At 43.3% G+C, this 17,295-nt stretch overlaps 1 protein-coding gene across 2 annotated transcripts in view; it reads left to right on the plus strand.

Moving 5' to 3' along the window:
* The first annotated feature begins 5,408 nt into the window (after window positions 1-5,408).
* LOC115202244 (mucin-5AC) overlaps window positions 5,409-17,295 on the plus strand; it is a 35,075-nt gene continuing 23,188 nt past the window's right edge. Inside the window, exons 1-7 of one of the 2 annotated variants that reach the window (XM_029766236.1) lie at window positions 5,409-5,581; window positions 6,809-7,060; window positions 7,242-7,361; window positions 7,751-7,804; window positions 7,993-8,072; window positions 8,275-8,368; window positions 8,853-8,924. In XM_029766236.1, coding sequence (XP_029622096.1) covers window positions 5,536-5,581; window positions 6,809-7,060; window positions 7,242-7,361; window positions 7,751-7,804; window positions 7,993-8,072; window positions 8,275-8,368; window positions 8,853-8,924 — 718 coding nt within the window. In that variant the 5' untranslated portion in view covers window positions 5,409-5,535. The remainder of the gene's footprint in view (window positions 5,582-6,808; window positions 7,061-7,241; window positions 7,362-7,750; window positions 7,805-7,992; window positions 8,073-8,274; window positions 8,369-8,852; window positions 8,925-17,295) is intronic. The other variant, XM_029766235.1, reaches the window with a different exon arrangement.

Raw genomic sequence — 17,295 nt, forward strand, 5'->3', positions numbered from 1 at the left:
CTGAAAAATGTGGAAATACCCTCAGGCTTCAAACCTCTTAATAACTTCACTCCCGGGACCCCCTGGTTTCAAACCACACACATACACACGAACACACGCACTCTCCTCCAAGGGCTCCGACTCTGCCCTTTAACAGTGACCCTAATTCATCTACTCACGTCCACATGATGACTCTGTTTCCACAGTATAAGTAGTATACATTGCCCACTTTCTGCCCCCTCTTCAATGACAAAAGACCCCCCTCCCTTACAATGTAAAACAATCGGAACACCCAAATCATGGGGGGTGCAATGAAAACTAAGGTCCAGTCCATGTCCTGCTCTGGCCGGAATACAGTGTGCCTAAATCATTCCTAATACACGGTCAAGGGATTATCCTGGCAGAGCAGAAAGATTTCTAGCTAATCTATATCGGAATGCTTGGTGAGGACAAGGTAAATGGAAGTGGCCGAGACTAGGAGGGGTTGCTGCTCTTGGAAGCCAACACTCTTCATATTTTTTTTCATGGCAATTACGGGGTGGATGGATGCGAGAGAGAGAAGCTAGAACCTATTTCTGGTCCTCTGGAACACAAATTTCCTTGAAATTACAGAAGGAAGCTATCACTATTGTGTAATTTTGTGGTAAGAGGAAGGTTTCCGAGCACCAAACCTGGAGGTTGGCAACGTGGAAAACAATAACACCAGGATGTGTAATGAACACCTGATAATACCGTGTCAGTTGGTGGCCTGACCTTATATGTATTTCCTGACCTCTGAGATTATAACTGAGATGTTTTAATTAGGCCAAGACACCTACTATTATGGCGCAATTGGTATTATATGCCTTTCTTGGCAGCAGGGTGCAACCACTGCCCTGCGGCTTAATTTCTCAAGCAGCTCTGTAAAGGCATACGGGGAACATGAGGAAGGGAGGGGGAGCAGAGCAGAGAGAAGCCCACAGAGAAGGAATCAATTACATGATGATTTAATCAATGGAGGAAAGCGCGAAAGCAGTAAATTTAGTTTACAAAAAGGCTGGTCAATAACTCAATTTCAACTGTGCAGTGGCAGCTGTGGGGTGGGTTTAGGAGGGGGGAGGAGTTGGGGTAGAGGGGGGAGGAGTGTGTGTGTGTGTGTGTGTGTGTGGTGTGTGTGTGGTGTGTGTGTGTGTGTGTGTGTGTGTGTGTGTTGTGTGTGTGTGTGTGTGTGGGAGGGGGGGGCGTTCTGGCAGGGACGGAGATGGGCGCCGTTTTAATTAGTTCTGTATTGGAAGTGGAACAGTGGAAGCGTTGTGGAGCGGGACGGAACAGCTGCAGCAGGGTGCAGGGATCGCTGGCTGGCCGACTGGCTAGAAGTCTGGCTGGGCTCTCCCTCCCTCCATCCCTCCATCCTTCCCTCCTCTCCTTCTCTGCTGTGCCAGCTCAGGTGTCTGGGTCTGCCTGGGGAGCGACTGGGTGGCACACACGGTTGTGTGGCTCTGCGTGGTTGGCAGCGGGTGGGTTAAAGGCCTGGGGCTGGGGGCGGTGTGGGGGAATGTATGAAAGGGCTGGTGGCTCGCTGGGCAAGGCTGCCCCGAGGGGATCACTGTATGAGAGAGGCTGGGAGCCAAGGGCCTGTCACCGGCCAGCCAGACCGGCACTCTGCCCTGCTCTTACAGGGCCAGGGCCAGGGGCCGACACAGACAGGGAGACTACAGTGCATTCGGAAAGTATTCAGACCCCTTCCCTTTTTCCAGATTTTGTTATGTTACAGCCTGATTCTAAAATGATTAAATAAAAATGTTACTCATCAATCTACACACAATACCCTAGAAGGACAAAGCGAAATCAGGTTTTTAGAATTTTTCCAAATGTATTACAAGTAAAAAACAGAAATACCTTATTACATAAGTATTCAGACCTTTTGCTATGAGACTCAAAATTGAGCTCAGGTGCATCCTGTTTCCATTGATCCTCCTTGAGATGTTTCTACAACTTGATTGGAGTCCACCTGTGGTAAATTCAATTGATTGGACATGATTTGGAAAGGCACACACCTGTCTATATAAGGTCCCACAGTTGAGGAATTGTCCATAGAGCTCTGAGACAGGATTGTAGAGTGGCCAGAAGGAAGCCACTCCTCAGTAAAATGCACATGACATTCTCTTTGAGTTCGCCAAAAGGCATCTAAAGGACTCTCAGACCATGAGAAACAAGATTCTCTGGTCTGATGAAATCAAGATTGAACTCTTTTACCTGAATGCCAAGCGTCACGTCTGAAGGAAACCTGGCACCATCCCTACGGTAAAGCATGGTGGTGGCAGCATCATGCTGTTGGGATGTTTTTCAGCGGCAGGGCCTGGGAGGACTAGTCAGGATCGAGGGAAAGATGAACAGAGAAAAGTACAGAGAGATCCTTGATGAAAACCTGCTCCAGAACGCTCAGGACCTCAGACTGGGGCGAAGGTTCACCTTCCAACAAGACAACGACCCTAAGCTCACAGCAAGACAACGCAGGAGTGGCTTCGGGACAAGTCTCTGATTGTCTTTGAGTGGCCCAGCCAGAGCCTGGACTTCAACCCGATCAAACATCTCTAGGAAGAGACCTGAAAATAGTTGTGCTGCGACGCTCCCCATCCAACCTGGCAGAGCTTGAGAGGATCTGCAGAGAAGAATGAGAGAAACTCCCCAAATACAGGTGTGCCGAGCTTGTAACATCATACTCAAAAAAAAAAAGATTAAAAAAAAAGGCTTTTTTATTTTAATACATTTGCTAACATTTCTAAAAACCTGTTTTTGCTTTGTCATTATGGAGTATTGTGTGTAGATTGATGAGGGGAAAAATCTATTTAATCCATTTTAGAATAAGGCTGTAAGGTGGAAAAAGTCATGGGGTCTGAATACTCATGAATGTTGTTCTGGAGGCAGCTCTGCAGAGTGGTCACTAGCTGGCGCAGCCACAAAGTCATACCATCTGATTTTAAACCTAACCTAACCCTAACCTTAGCCACACTGCTAACCTTAATGCCTAACCTTAACCTTAAATTAAGACCAAAAGGCATATTTTTGTTTTCATAAATGTTTACAATATAGCCAATTTTGACTTGCAGCTGGCCTATCTAGCGGATATCGCTAAGTCCTGTGTTCATCCCAATAAACGTCAATCTATAGTTATCTTTTTTTATTCTGCCCTGTGTCGCTGTAGTTAGCCTATCAAAATATCATATCAAAGCCTATCAAAACATACATTTTTTTGGGATCTTTAAAATATTTGTGCATGACAAAAGAACATGAAAACTAAGCTTAATGAGCCCTAAAAGGTTAACTAGTATTGCTCCATGTTATAGCAACCAGGCCAAACAGAACCTCAACTTCCACTCAAGTCTAAACCCCAGGAACAACCCACAACCCAAGACCTCACCTCGACCTAACCACACAGCACCACACTCGCACTCCGGTCCAATGTTGAGATCTTATGAACCAATTGGTTTAGATATTATTTTACTTTAGGCCCTCAACTCTGTCTACTTTGGCTCTGTAGACATCAACACTGGCCTGTACTGACTGTACGTTTAGCTACATGAATTACTAGCACATTATTTGAGATTAAAAGGGTTTCTCAGAACTTTGGCTTGTTTTAATGGGGAAAGTGTAAATCATTTGACATGGAATGTTTCTTGAGGACTGAGTCAGAGTCCAACTTTCCGCCCAAAGGTACCAGCAGCGTCTGTCTCACTGTTGGGTCAGATGTTGCCAAGACACTCTCAAAAGCTCCATTGACAAAGCGTTTGGATTTAGAGGAGAGAGCTGTGGTGATGGTTTTATTTGACTATGATACAATGCTGACCTCTTGTGGATAAAAATAAAACCGGCATTCTGATCTCCAATCAAATCACATACACATGTTTAGCAGATGTTATTGCGGGTGTAGCGAAATGCTTGTGTTTCTAGCTCCGACAGTGCAGTAATATCTAACAACTAATATCTAACAATTACACAACAATACACACAGATCTAAGTAAAGGAATGGAATTAAGAATATCTAAATATTTGGACGAGCAATGTCAGAGCGGCATAGACTAAGATACAGTAGAATAGAATACAGTATATACATATGATGGCCAGCCTGATGGCCTTGAGATAGAAGCTGTTTTTCAGTCTCTCAGCCCAGCTTTGATGCACCTGTACTGACCTCGCCTTCTGATGGTAGCGGGTGTGAACAGGCAGTGGCTCGGGCGGTTGATGTCCTTGATGATCTTTTTGGCTTCCTGTGACATCGGGTGCTGTACGTGTCCTGGAGGGCAGGTAGTTGGGTAGACCGCACCACCCTCTAGAGAGTCCTGTGGTTGTGTGTGTGTGGGGGGGGGGGGTGTAAATCAAATATTATTTGTGCATCAGCGCATGTGACAAATAATATTTGATTTGATTGTATCTGACATTCACGCCCTGCATGCGGTTTTGCGCATGTGCTAGGTGATAGAAATGTCAGTACTGGTGCTTTAAACAGTTCGAGCAGTTTCGAGCAGTTGAAGGACCAACCGCACAGATAGACAACTTATAGTGTAAGTTCAAATTGTATTCAACATTCTGGCTTGTAAGGAACATGTCCACGATTTTGCAGTTTGTTTGACTGCGTACCAATAATTGGTATCAAAGTATGATTTATTAGGCACCTTGAGAGGATGAGGAGTGTGCGAGAGGCCTTTAAATCCGCTATCACTACACTCTTAGAAAAAAAGGATTCATCTGCTGTCCCCATAGGAGAACCATTTTTGGTTCCAGGTAGAACCCTCCGTGGAAAGGGTTCTACCTGGAATCAAATGGGTTCTACCTGGAACAGAAAAGGGTTAAATCATGGGTTATCCTATAGGGACAGCTAAATAACCCTTTTAGGTTCCAGACAGCACCTTTTGTTCTGTGAATGTACTGCCTACTGCTATTGTAAGTAGATATTTTGTTATTTGTCCTTAAAAAGATTGCATGAGCTCCATCATCGCTGTACGTGCCTGCTGTCTGACGCCTTCAATGGAAAGAACTGAGAGGTTACAAGACACAAATACAGCATGAGGACTCAGATCAACAACAAGTATCTGTGGCAACCTGATAAAGACAGACATGACCCAATGCAGTCATAAGATGAGGTAAGATAAGGGTGTTGTAAGGGTACTGTATTACACACATACACCACAACACACGCAAGCATCAGGAATCAAATTCAGCGTCCACCTTTAACGATGGAATCAAACAATAAATGTCTGGGGTTGGGTATGGGCAGAATCCTAGATGATAGAAAAGCATCACTCCTCTGCGTTTGAGAGAATGTCTGAATTCTGAACCCGAAGGGGAGGGGGAGTAGTTTTGTATAAAAGTTTGTAATTTCCCCCAGTACTTTTTCGAGCAACGTTATTTCTCTATTATACATCCTGTGGCGGTGAATGTTCTCTGTGGCTTCATGGCCCAGCATCCTGAGAGGGATGCACTAGACTGCACTGCATTTCCTCACTCTGTTAGTGACACAGTCTACAGCAGGCTACTAGAGTAACAGGGAAAGATAACTATACACAAGGGTTACTCAAAATGGACAAAATACAGTTTACTTTTCCCTGGCTAATTGTCCTTTTGGGTAAGCTGCCTCTCTGCCTTTCTCTGTTTTTGCGACATTTACAGTATGTTTACATTTTAGTTATTTAGCAGACGCTCTTATCCAGGGCGACTTACCGGAGACATGTTGATGTGCCCTTGTGCAAGAGCACGTTAACCAAGTCGGCTCGGTGATTCGAACCAGCGACCTTTCGTTTACTGTCCAAAAGCTATTTTTTATCTTTAAAATAATAACAAAAATGTATTTTATTTTTTGGGGCTGGCCAAACACTCTTAAACACTAGGTTACTTGTTGAATTTTATCTAGTATAACATTACTTTGATGTACTTTGCTTGTTTTTTGTATAGGTAAGATCAAGTCTTTGATTATTTTGCACAGGTTATTATAGAAATACAAGATTGTTTTCTCAACTGGCTTTGTCAATTCAGTTTATCTGCCAAAATGCTGCTGATGTAATCAATGCTCTATCTATGCAATGGTTTCTTCTCTCTATATTCTACACAGTGTTGGGGAAGCTACTCTGAAATCATAGTTTACCAAACTCCCAGTGACTTTACATTGGAAGAAGATGAGCTACGCTAAAGCTGCCCTTACAGGGCTCTACGAGGGGCATGGGTGCGCCTAAGTTGAAAAATGCAGGCGTACACAAATACATTTAGGAGCACAATGAAAGATATTTGAGATTACATCCTTAATTTTTCTATTCCAGGTCTACACAGCAAAATAATTAGGCGCATAAGCGAGTAAAAAGGTTGTGCAGTAGAGCCCTACCTTAAGGGAAATATAGTTTACTTAAATAAATCTTCTTATGGATCGGTGCCCCGTCTACGGGACAGTTGTTGCTCAAAATGCATGATGTGACTACAACGTCGTTTTAACAACAACAAAAAAGTAGTTCACTACATTGAAGCTACTTTGTGAAAATGATCATTTCTAAATCTGAAATATGATAGACCGGGGATTCCCAAACTCTGATACCAACAAAAAAAAGAAAGGAGAATATTTCCTACTCCACCCATACTTTATTTTCTTATTGCAAAAAACAAGTAGTGTGTAGTTCCAGTACTTAGCTACACCACTACATGGCAACAAAGTAATGAACTACTGAAAACACTACCAAGATGTGAATTTAGTTCAACTACAGTACCACCAAGCTACAGCAAAATGTCATTAATATGAGTAGTTGAACTACATGTAGTTCGCTACTCCCCAACACTGATTCTAAACCATACCCATGTCTTTTTCCAGGTCTCGTCCTGGCTTCTACCACCACAGCCCAGACACAGCCAGTCAATCCCACTGTAACCCAGCCCACCTCAGCCTCCAACCCAGCCAACGACACAGCCACTCCAGGACATGCCATGGCTGTAGACAACGATGATTTAACATTATCCGCCATAACCCCAAGCCTTCCTGATCTAATGTTTGATAACGGTCCTATAACCAATTCCACCGGGAGGCCTAACCACACGGTAACTACACCACTGAAGACCAGTTCAGGTAGGTTGGAGTTGCTGCTTTCACTCTATGGTCAGTTTATGGTCAGTGGTCGATACTGGAGATGGAGTCTTGACCTCGTTGTCTTGGGTCTTGAGACCACTCAAGTCTTGGCTCCATCTCTGATCGATGCTAATTTCCTGCCTGCTTTGGTGGAGGTAAAGTAACAGTCATTTCTCTCAAGATGCATCTCCAGGACCTACATCCTGGCCCTCACCAATGGAAGTCTCTACATCAAAGCCCCCAGCAGAGGCCAGCAGTACAACTGCTGGCACTTCTGCTACTAGCACCACCAAGAATACAGGTGAGTTGATCTCAACAGAGTGAAGTGAATCCACTGCGAAGTGAATCCACTGTGAAGTGAATCCACTGCGAAGTGAATCCACTGTGAAGTGAATCCACTGTGAAGTGAATCCACTGTGAAGTGAATCCACTGTGAAGTGAATCCACTGCGAAGTGAATCCACTGCGAAGTGAATCCACTGCGAAGTGAATCCACTGTGAAGTGAATCCACTGTGAAGTGAATCCACTGTGAAGTGAATCCACTGCGAAGTGAATCCACTGCGAAGTGAATCCACTGCGAAGTGAATCCACTGCGAAGTGAATCCACTGTGAAGTGAATCCACTGTGAAGTGAATCCACTGTGAAGTGAATTCATCAGTACACAACTTCTATCTTCTCTTTATTTAAAAGGTTTGGCGGGAACTGCTCAACCAAAACCCTCTGCGAGAAAATCGCCCCACATTGGTAACGTGATTGCATTTAAAAAATGTCTCAAACTTGCCCAACGGTGTGTGTTCTGACACCAAATCTGAATTGGTTATCATTTGTCAGACTAACCCACATTATAAATAACATTAACATTTAGGTCCCGAATGACTTGCATGGCCTTTATCTTGTTGCTCAACAATGGATTGTTTTCTGTTTCTTAATAGGATTGATCATCTTGATTGTGATCCTCATCACTTCCTGTGTGCTTGTAGCAGCATGCTTCTTTACAAAGAAGACATCAAGGGTGAGTAAGGTGTATGCTGTTTGTCAAATTCAATTCTGTGATTTAATCAATTCTAACGTTCTATAACAAATCTTCAGCTTGACTTTGTACTAACACCAACCACTAGCATTCAATGATGTCTGTAGATGCCTGTATGTTTTCTAGCCTGTTGAAGTGTGTGTGTGTGTGTGTGTGTGTGTGTTGTACCCTGTTGTGTTTCCAGAGGTACTCCGTAGATCTCCGAGACAGGCATGAGGATCTGCCTCTGAGTACTGCGGATCCTGACGCCGTGTTTGACAACTCCTCAACACAGAAGGGTGACAACATAGAATTACATGTAATATGTATAGAATAAAACATGTATTATTATACATCTGTATGGATGAGAATACACTACATTCATTTACACTATCATCATGAATGATCATTTACTACACATTAATAGGGAAACTTAGACTTTGTAGAAGCCTTTGTACACAAGACATCACCAAAACACTTCTGTAAATCTTGATTTAGATTTTATTCATCCCATGCGTCATCCCATGCTAACAGTGAAACGCTTACTTACGGGCCATTCTTAACAATGCAGAGAGAAAGAGAAACTGAACTACCCAAAAAAGAATAATGAGCATCTAGCTAATGTACATTAACTCGTGGTCAAACTGGTAATACGTGTTAGACTAGTAGTAAGCATTTTTTATTGAACCTTTATTTAACTAAGTCAGTTAAGAACAAATGCTTGTTTACAGTGGCGGCCTGTAAACCATGACTAATGCATGTTATCTTTGATCACTTCTCCAGAGATGGACACCTTTACCGCCGTGGATCTCAGCAGCACCGAGGTCCTGGTTAAGGGAAGTGAGGGAGAAAGAGGTGAGCTTGATGAAGTAATGGGGTCATAGGGTCAGTTTGCTGGGCCTATGATAGTGTGCCCCCAAAAGAGGAACAATTCTCTATTAGAATGATATATTTGTAGTTTTTCTATGAGTTATTGAGTTATTGCACAGTGATCTGTCAAGTGTGATGTATTGTTTGGTTACTGGAATGGGTTTTGTGTTCAGAGTGGATTTCCTCTTTTGCAACAGCCGTTAAAGAGAAGAGAGTCGAAGTGTGTTAATAACTATACTGTACATTCATAGTTATCTACGTTTTAAAATGGCCAGAGTCACAGCTGAAATAATACATTTTCAACTTCATTTTAAAACTTCATGATGTCTTGTGTGGCAGGTGTGTGGGAATAATGAGAGAACTTAAAAGAAAAGACAAACCCACTCACTGCTCTTATCACTGTTTTTATTCAAGTTTTATTCAAAACAGTGATAAGAGCACCGTGTAAGGTTTAGAGTCCCTAAGAGCTTACATTTACAGTCCCGACCGAAATGATTGGCACCCTTGATAAAGATGATCAAAACAGACTGTGTAAAATAAAAAATGCTGAGGTTTGTTTATTTTTTTAATTTTTTATTTAACCAGGTAGGCTAGTTGAGAACAAGTTCTCATTTACAACTGCGACCTGGCCAATGTATGGGAACAAGTAATAAAACAAATCTAAAAAAGATATCAAAATGATTAGCACCCCTAACAATTCGTATAAATAAAATCAAACAAAATTGAATCAGCATTAACATAGCATACTTTTTTTGTATTAATCTCAGCTTAAAGGGGAACTCTACTCAAACTATAATTCAGTGTTTTTTTCATTAGTCCACTGTTGATACAGTCCCAAAATGTTTTGCATGTCAGCAGTCAAGTTTTGAAGATATTTGTCCTGTTACATACACATGTGTAATGGAAATGTGTTTTTTTGCACGTCACAACTCCCCCTGAAGCAAAGTGTCCCTGACCACTTATTCATGGTGACACAAAATGCATCATTTAAAGAACTGTATTGTGGCCTTTCATAACTTCCTGTTTCACTGGGGTAAAAATGAGGTAACACGCATGAAAATCCATTTGTCATCCATCACAATGGGGAAAAGGAAACTACTAGGCAACATTTACAAAGTTTAAAACCACTGGAACAGTGGTGAGCAGGTCTGGTAGAGAACCCAACTGTAACTTGTCCCCAGTCACAGTGAGGAAGATGGTTAGGCAAAGAAAAGTCCAAGGGTCATCGTTGGAGAATTACCGAAGTTGGTCGCATCCTGGGGTCACCAAGACTCCAAATCTACAAATAGACGCCGCCTCCATGCCAATAGGAGCCTTTTTTGAGCAACAAATGTAAACACCTGGTGTTTGCTAAACAGCATTGGCACTTGGATTGGGACCGGGTGTTATGATCAGATTAGACAAAAATAGAGCTCTTTGGTCACACACACCGTGGTTTGGTGTTTAAAAGAAAAACCCTCAAGATATGGTGGTGGATCTTTGATGTTGTGGGGCTGTTGGTCCTGGGGCCCTTGCTAACTAAGGTCAACGGCATCATGAACTTTGCCAAGTTTTTCAAATTAATTTTGTATTTTTATTTAGGCTTTATTTAACTAGGCAAGTCAGTTAAGAGTAAATTCTTATTTACAATGACGGCCTACACTGGCCAAACCCAGAAGCTGGGCCACTTGTGCGCCGCCCTATGGGACTCCCAATCACGGCTGGTTGTGATACAGCCTGGATTCAAACCAGGATGTCTGTTGTGACGCCTCTAGCACTGAGTTGCAGTGCTTTAGACCTCTGCGCCACTCAGGAGCCCAAAGTTACAGTACATCTTTGCCAAAAACCTGGTTGCTTCTGCCAGGAGGCTGAAACATTGCCCCAAGTGGATCTTCCAGCAAGAAAATTACCCAAGAACACATCAAAATCCACAAAGAAATGGTTAATTGGCCACAAAATAAAACATTTGTGGTAGCCATCCCATCTCCGGACTTCGAATAATTTTGATACTTTTTTTTAATTACTTGGTAAACAAACTATGCATTGTTTAGATAGATAAGAACTTCCCCACTGGGCAAAAACTGGTTGAATCAACTTGGAAAACTGATTGGATTTGAAAGAAGTCATCAACGTTAGGGATTTTTATATTCTTTTCTCCTTACTTTTTAACCTAAATCCAATGAGATTGTGCCATTTTTTTGTCACGTTGAATTCACGTTAATTAACAACTCAACCAAATGTACTGTAAATCAAAACTAGACGTTGAACTGCCTAGTGGGTCAGCTCTCATTGCATCCATAACACATTTGATTTGTAAAAGGTTTTCTCCCGCCCCAGGCTAACTCTGCCCGGTGTCAGATCATACTTTGAATAACCAGAGCCGCATGACTCATGGAGGTTGAAATGCGAGAATAGACTGTAAGACACGTGTATGTCTGTGTGTGACTTCAGTCTGATCTCAGTGTGATAACCTCCAGATAAGGAGTAGACTGACCTCTATGCAGCAGACCTGGGTTCAAACAGTATTAGTTTTCTTGCCAAAACGTTAAGCGTTAAGCATTTGACTGAGCTTGCCATGGAGTGCCAGATAAGAAGGGTTTACGCATTTGGGACTTCTACAAAACGTCAAATGATTAGCATTTCAGTGCTCTCAATCTGTTGAATGTAATACAAGAGACAGTAGAAAATGGAATGTCCCGTCTTGCTCCATTGAATGACAGCACCCAACCTACTCTGTGTAATGTCATCTCTGTGGTGGGGTGCCGTACCAACGTCCGCCACTGGATGGAAACAAAACCCTAGAGAATAAACAGGAGAAGTAAAAGCACAGAGCAAGTTGTTCATTGGTCTCTGATGGATATGTAACTACAGCTTCTATGGTATAGGCTACCTTTTTATATGTTCTTGGGTTATAAGACATGACCTTTTATACTTTGGTCTATTGTTCTCAGTGCTTTAAACAGAGGACATTTCAAAATAGTGACAGGTTTTGTGTCAGAAAATCCCATAGCTCTAATATGCTGCTCAGCTGGTTGTGGATAACCATATCCTCTTTTACCAGAGTGCTATCTTGTCAAACAAGTGTATCGTCCTCAACCCCATCTTATCTGCAAAGTAAACCTGTTTATGTACTAAATAGGGCTGGCTCTACGCTGACCTTTTTTTTAGAAGGAGCACGTGTGCACCTGTGTTGAAAAATCTAGGCGCGCACGCAAGAACATTTAGGAGCACAATGAGAAATATTAAAGCTTGAATCGTACATTTTTTTAATATGTGCACTGGTGCTCCTAAATGACAATTCTAGGTCGCACAGCAAAATATTTTGCCACATATGCGAGAAAAATGGTGGCAGTGTAGAACCCAGCTAAAGAGTCCTGGATGTCAGGCATCAGACACCTGTGTATTAAAACACACACAGTGAAATAATGTAAACATCAACCGTTATAGTAAGAGAAGAGAACACCATGCAGCATTAGCTGTTTTAATTCATTCTTTATCTGTGATAGTCCTTCCTTTAGACGTAACGTTTCATTCAGGTTGAAAGTGGTTGGAATTGTTATTTCTCTCCGAGATCTTCCCAGGATTTGTGACTGTCGTGGGCATGTCTGAGCTTGTCTTTCTCTCTTTGCCCTGGGTCACACTTTGTGGAATGGGTCAGTTTTTATTGGCGCTTTTAAAAGTAACTACCTCTCAAGTAGTTTTTTCCTCTCCTTTTTTAAAAAAAATCATCAACTCAAGAAGTTGCACTGGCATCATGTTTTACTACTGTTATGATACAGCTCAGTAGCGACAGACGTCTGCTTCTTTTGCAGTTCTCCCGGCCGTAACCTTCCACCTTTACTTTTTTCTGTGCTCTTTCTAAAAGAGATACAAGTCAAACAAATGAAACCATGGTCTGGAGAGGTGTGAATTCCACTGTTGTAAAAGCATACTGCTGCCCCATGACTGTAAAGTCAGTCTGTTAAAAAGGAGAGACAACTGTCACTAGGACTGGGTTTGAGATGGACACCATGGAAAGGATCTTATGTGTATGAAGCAGAGTAATGAGAACAGTTTAACTCCTTTTAGAATGAATTACACACCCGCACACACACTCAAACACAAAGGCCCACAGATACACAATTAGACATGGTCTCTATTTCTTAACCTCTCTGTGGTCTTTACGGGTCAGTGCCAAGATCCTTGCAGTCTAGTCCGTCTCCTTTACTAGAGGTGTGGAGAGAAAGCCCTTTTGAAATATTTTGGTTGTTGTCGGTCCTTTATGTATTTGTGTTCCTTTTTATGGTTTGGCTTGACCAAAATGTCCTACATGTCCGTCAGCTGATCGATTTGGTCGACTTCGACTTTGTAAGATTGTTTTTCAGTACCATGATGTAATGGCTAGATTGTGTTACTACGTACTTGGTATGATGTTGTAAGAACCTCTTGTTTAGGGAGATATGTTCTCTGCAGAAAAAGGGGACACTTTGCTATACTCGTTTTCAAGAGTTCTCTGCTTGCGGAAGTACACACACACACACACACACACACACACACACACACACACACACACACACACACACACACACACACACACACACACACACACTCTACCGGTCCAAAGTTTTAGAACACCTCAAGGGTTTTTCTTTTCTTTTTACTATTTTCTACATTGTAGAATAACAGTGAAGACATCAACACTATGAAATAACACATATGGAATCATGTAGTAACCAAAAAAGTGTTAAACAAATCTAAATATATTTTAGATTCTTCAAAGTAGCCCTTTGCCTTGCCCAAATTTCAATATAGAAATAATAAACAAATCAAAATACACTGCTCCAAAAAATAAAGGGAACACTTAAACAACACAATGTAACTCCAAGTCAATCACACTTCTGTGAAATCAAACTGTCCACTTTGGAAGCAACACTGATTGACAATACATTTCACATGCTGTTGTGCAAATGGAATAGACAACAGGTGGATATTATAGGCAATTAGCAAGACACCCCCAATAAAGGAGTGGTTCTGCAGGTGGGGACCACAGACCACTTCTCAGTTCCTATGCTTCCTGGCTGATGTTTTGGTCACTTTTGAATGCTGGCGGTGCTTTCACTCTAGTGGTAGCATGAGACGGAGTCTACAACCCACACTAGTGGCTCAGGTAGTGCAGCTCATCCAGGATGGCACATCAATGCGAGCTGTGGCAAGAATGTTTGCTGTGTCTGTCAGCGTAGTGTCCAGAGCATGGAGGCGCTACCAGGAGACAGGCCAATACATCAGGAGACGTGGAGGAGGCCGTAGGAGGGCAACAACCCAGCAGCAGGACCGCTACCTCCGCCTTTGTGCAAGGAGGAGCAGGAGAAGCACTGCCAGAGCCCTGCAAAATGACCTCCAGCAGGCCACAAATGTGCATGTGTCTGCTCAAACGGTCAGAAACAGACTCCATGAGGGTGGTATGAGGGCCCGACGTCCACAGGTGGGGGTTGTGCTTACAGCCCAACACCGTGCAGGACGTTTGGCATTTGCCAGAGAACACCAAGATTGGCAAATTTGCCACTGGCGCCCTGTGCTCTTCACAGATGAAAGCAGGTTCACACTGAGCACATGTGACAGACGTGACAGTCTGGAGACGCCGTGGAGAACGTTCTGCTGCCTGCAACATCCTCCAGCATGACCGGTTTGGCGGTGGGTCAGTCATGGTGTGGGGTGGCATTTCTTTGGGGGGCCGCACAGCCCTCCATGTGCTCGCCAGAGGTAGCCTGACTGCCATTAGGTACCGAGATGAGATCCTCAGACCCCTTGTGAGACCATATGCTGGTGCGGTTGGCCCTGGGTTCCTCCTAATGCAAGACAATGCTAGACCTCATGTGGCTGGAGTGTGTCAGCAGTTCCTGCAAGAGGAAGGCATTGATGCTATGGACTGGCCCACCCGTTCCCCAGACCTGAATCCAATTGAGCACATCTGGGACATCATGTCTCGCTCCATCCACCAACGTCACGTTGCACCACAGACTGTCCAGGAGTTGGCGGATGCTTTAGTCCAGGTCTGGGAGGAGATCCCTCAGGAGACCATCCGCCACCTCATCAGGAGCATGCCCAGGCGTTGTAGGGAGGTCATACAGGCACGTGGAGGCCACACACACTACTGAGCCTCATTTTGACTTGTTTTAAGGACATTACATCAAAGTTGGATCAGCCTGTAGTGTGGTTTTCCACTTTAATTTTGAGTGTGACTCCAAATCCAGACCTCCATGGGTTGATAAATTGGATTTCCATTGATTATTTTTGTGTGATTTTGTTGTCAGCACATTCAACTATGTAAAGAAAAAAGTATTTAATAAGACTATTTCATTCATTCAGATCTAGGGTGTGTTGTTTAAGTGTTCCCTTTATTTTTTTGAGCAGTATATATATAACACTTTTTTTGTGTGGATACTACATGATTCCATATGTGTTATTTCATAGTTTCAATGTCTTCACTATCATTCTACAATGTAGAAAATAGTAAAAAATAAAGAAAAATACTTGATTGAGTAGATGTGTCCAAACTTTTGACTGGTACTGTATATATTTGTAACCATATTTTACGAACTATGAAAAACCCTAACATTATCATTAATCCTAGCTTGCATGCAGAGTAATGCCTTGGCCTCTAATTAGTCAGCCACTCTCAACTTGTACCTCTGCCTGTCGCTCTCTGATTCTTAGCTTTGGCTCCAGCTGTGAGGGATGACTTGAAACAACCTTAATCTTTCCCAACTGCTCCGGCGACCGACCTTGACACTTTCTTTTCTCAATTATCGAGTCTGGTCCCAGAGACTGATTTAGCTCTCGTCGAGGCTAATTACAGATCTCACTCTCCATTCCCACATTCCCTTGGACAGTAAATTAGCGTGTTGGTTTTGAGTGAGTCGGGGGGCTTGGAAGAAACTGAACTAATGACGGCGATTAGCGTTAGCAACCAGCCACTGAGTGGGGCGGTGGTGGGCTGAGCATCAGAGACATACACACAGCTTTGTTTTCATGCATTTTGGGGGGTAAAAATGTATTCCCGTTCAAAATCCTATTTTCCTAAACCTAACCCTTAAGCCAAAAATAGGATTTTAACAAATTCAGGACATGAAAAAAGTCCTGACTTTTCAAAATGTGTCTTGTTTTCCTACCTTGTCAGAACATTCTGGTGACTTGTCAGGACATTGTGGTCCTGATAAGGTAGGAAAACATGTACACACACACACACACACACACACACACACACACACACACACACACACACACACACACACACACACACACACACACACACACACACACACACACAGTAGCCAGAGGTGTCACGCCTGTTCCATCATTATGCACACCTGTCACCATCGTTACGGGCATCAGCGCTTCATTGGACTCACCTGGACTCCATCACTTTATTGATTGCCTCCTCTATATCTGTCTATTCAATCAAATTTCAATCAAATGTATTTATAAAGCCCTTCTTACATCAGCTGATGTCACAAAGTGCTGTACAGAAACCCAGCCTAAAACCCCAAACAGCAAGCAATGCAGGTGTAGAAGCACGGTGGCTAGGAAAAACTCCCTAGAAAGGCCTGAACCTAGGAAGAAACCTAGAGAGGAACCAGGCCATGAGGGGTGGCCAGTCCTCTTCTGGCTGTGCCGGGTGGAGATTATAACAGAACATGGCCAAGATGGTCAAATGTTCATCGATGACCAGCAGGGACAAATAATAATAATCACAGTGGTTGTCGAGAGTGTAACAAGTCAGCACCTCAGGAGTAAATGTCAGTTGGCTTTTCATAGCCGATCATTTAGAGTATCTCTACCTCTCCTGCTGTCTCTAGAGAGTTGAAAACAGCAGGTCTGGGACAGGTAGCACGTCCGGTGAACAGGTCAGGGTTCCATAGCCGCAGTTTGATCCCTGTGTCAGCAATAATGTTATGTTTCCCATGTCCAGACGCTGTCCGTGTTTTGTTTCATGTCTGTTATTTATTAAATATTCACTCCCTGTACTTGCTTCTGGTCTCCCAGCATCTGTCTTCACAAGAGGTAGCAATGGTGGTTAACAGATACCGGTTTACAGATCTGAAAAATGCTACAGATATGTCGAGAACAGCAGTGGTGTCGTCCCCCCGTCCCCCCCGGCCTCCTAGCACCCTTGTCCCCACCAGCCCCCTCAGTCCCCCCCATCACCTTGGGTAAGATAATAACGAGGCGGCCATACTTTCCCACAGCTCTTAACCAGCTGTGTGGAGCTGCTCTCCCAGCAAGGCCTGGTCAGTAATCAGGACCTCATTAGGCGACCAACCAGAGGCCTGGGCCTGGCCTGGATCAGCTGGTTCAGTAGAGGAGAAATCCCCCAACAGTCAAAGTGGGCAGAAACATT

This window comes from Salmo trutta, chromosome 11 (genome assembly GCF_901001165.1).
Source record: "Salmo trutta chromosome 11, fSalTru1.1, whole genome shotgun sequence".
Lineage (NCBI taxonomy): Eukaryota > Metazoa > Chordata > Actinopteri > Salmoniformes > Salmonidae > Salmo > Salmo trutta.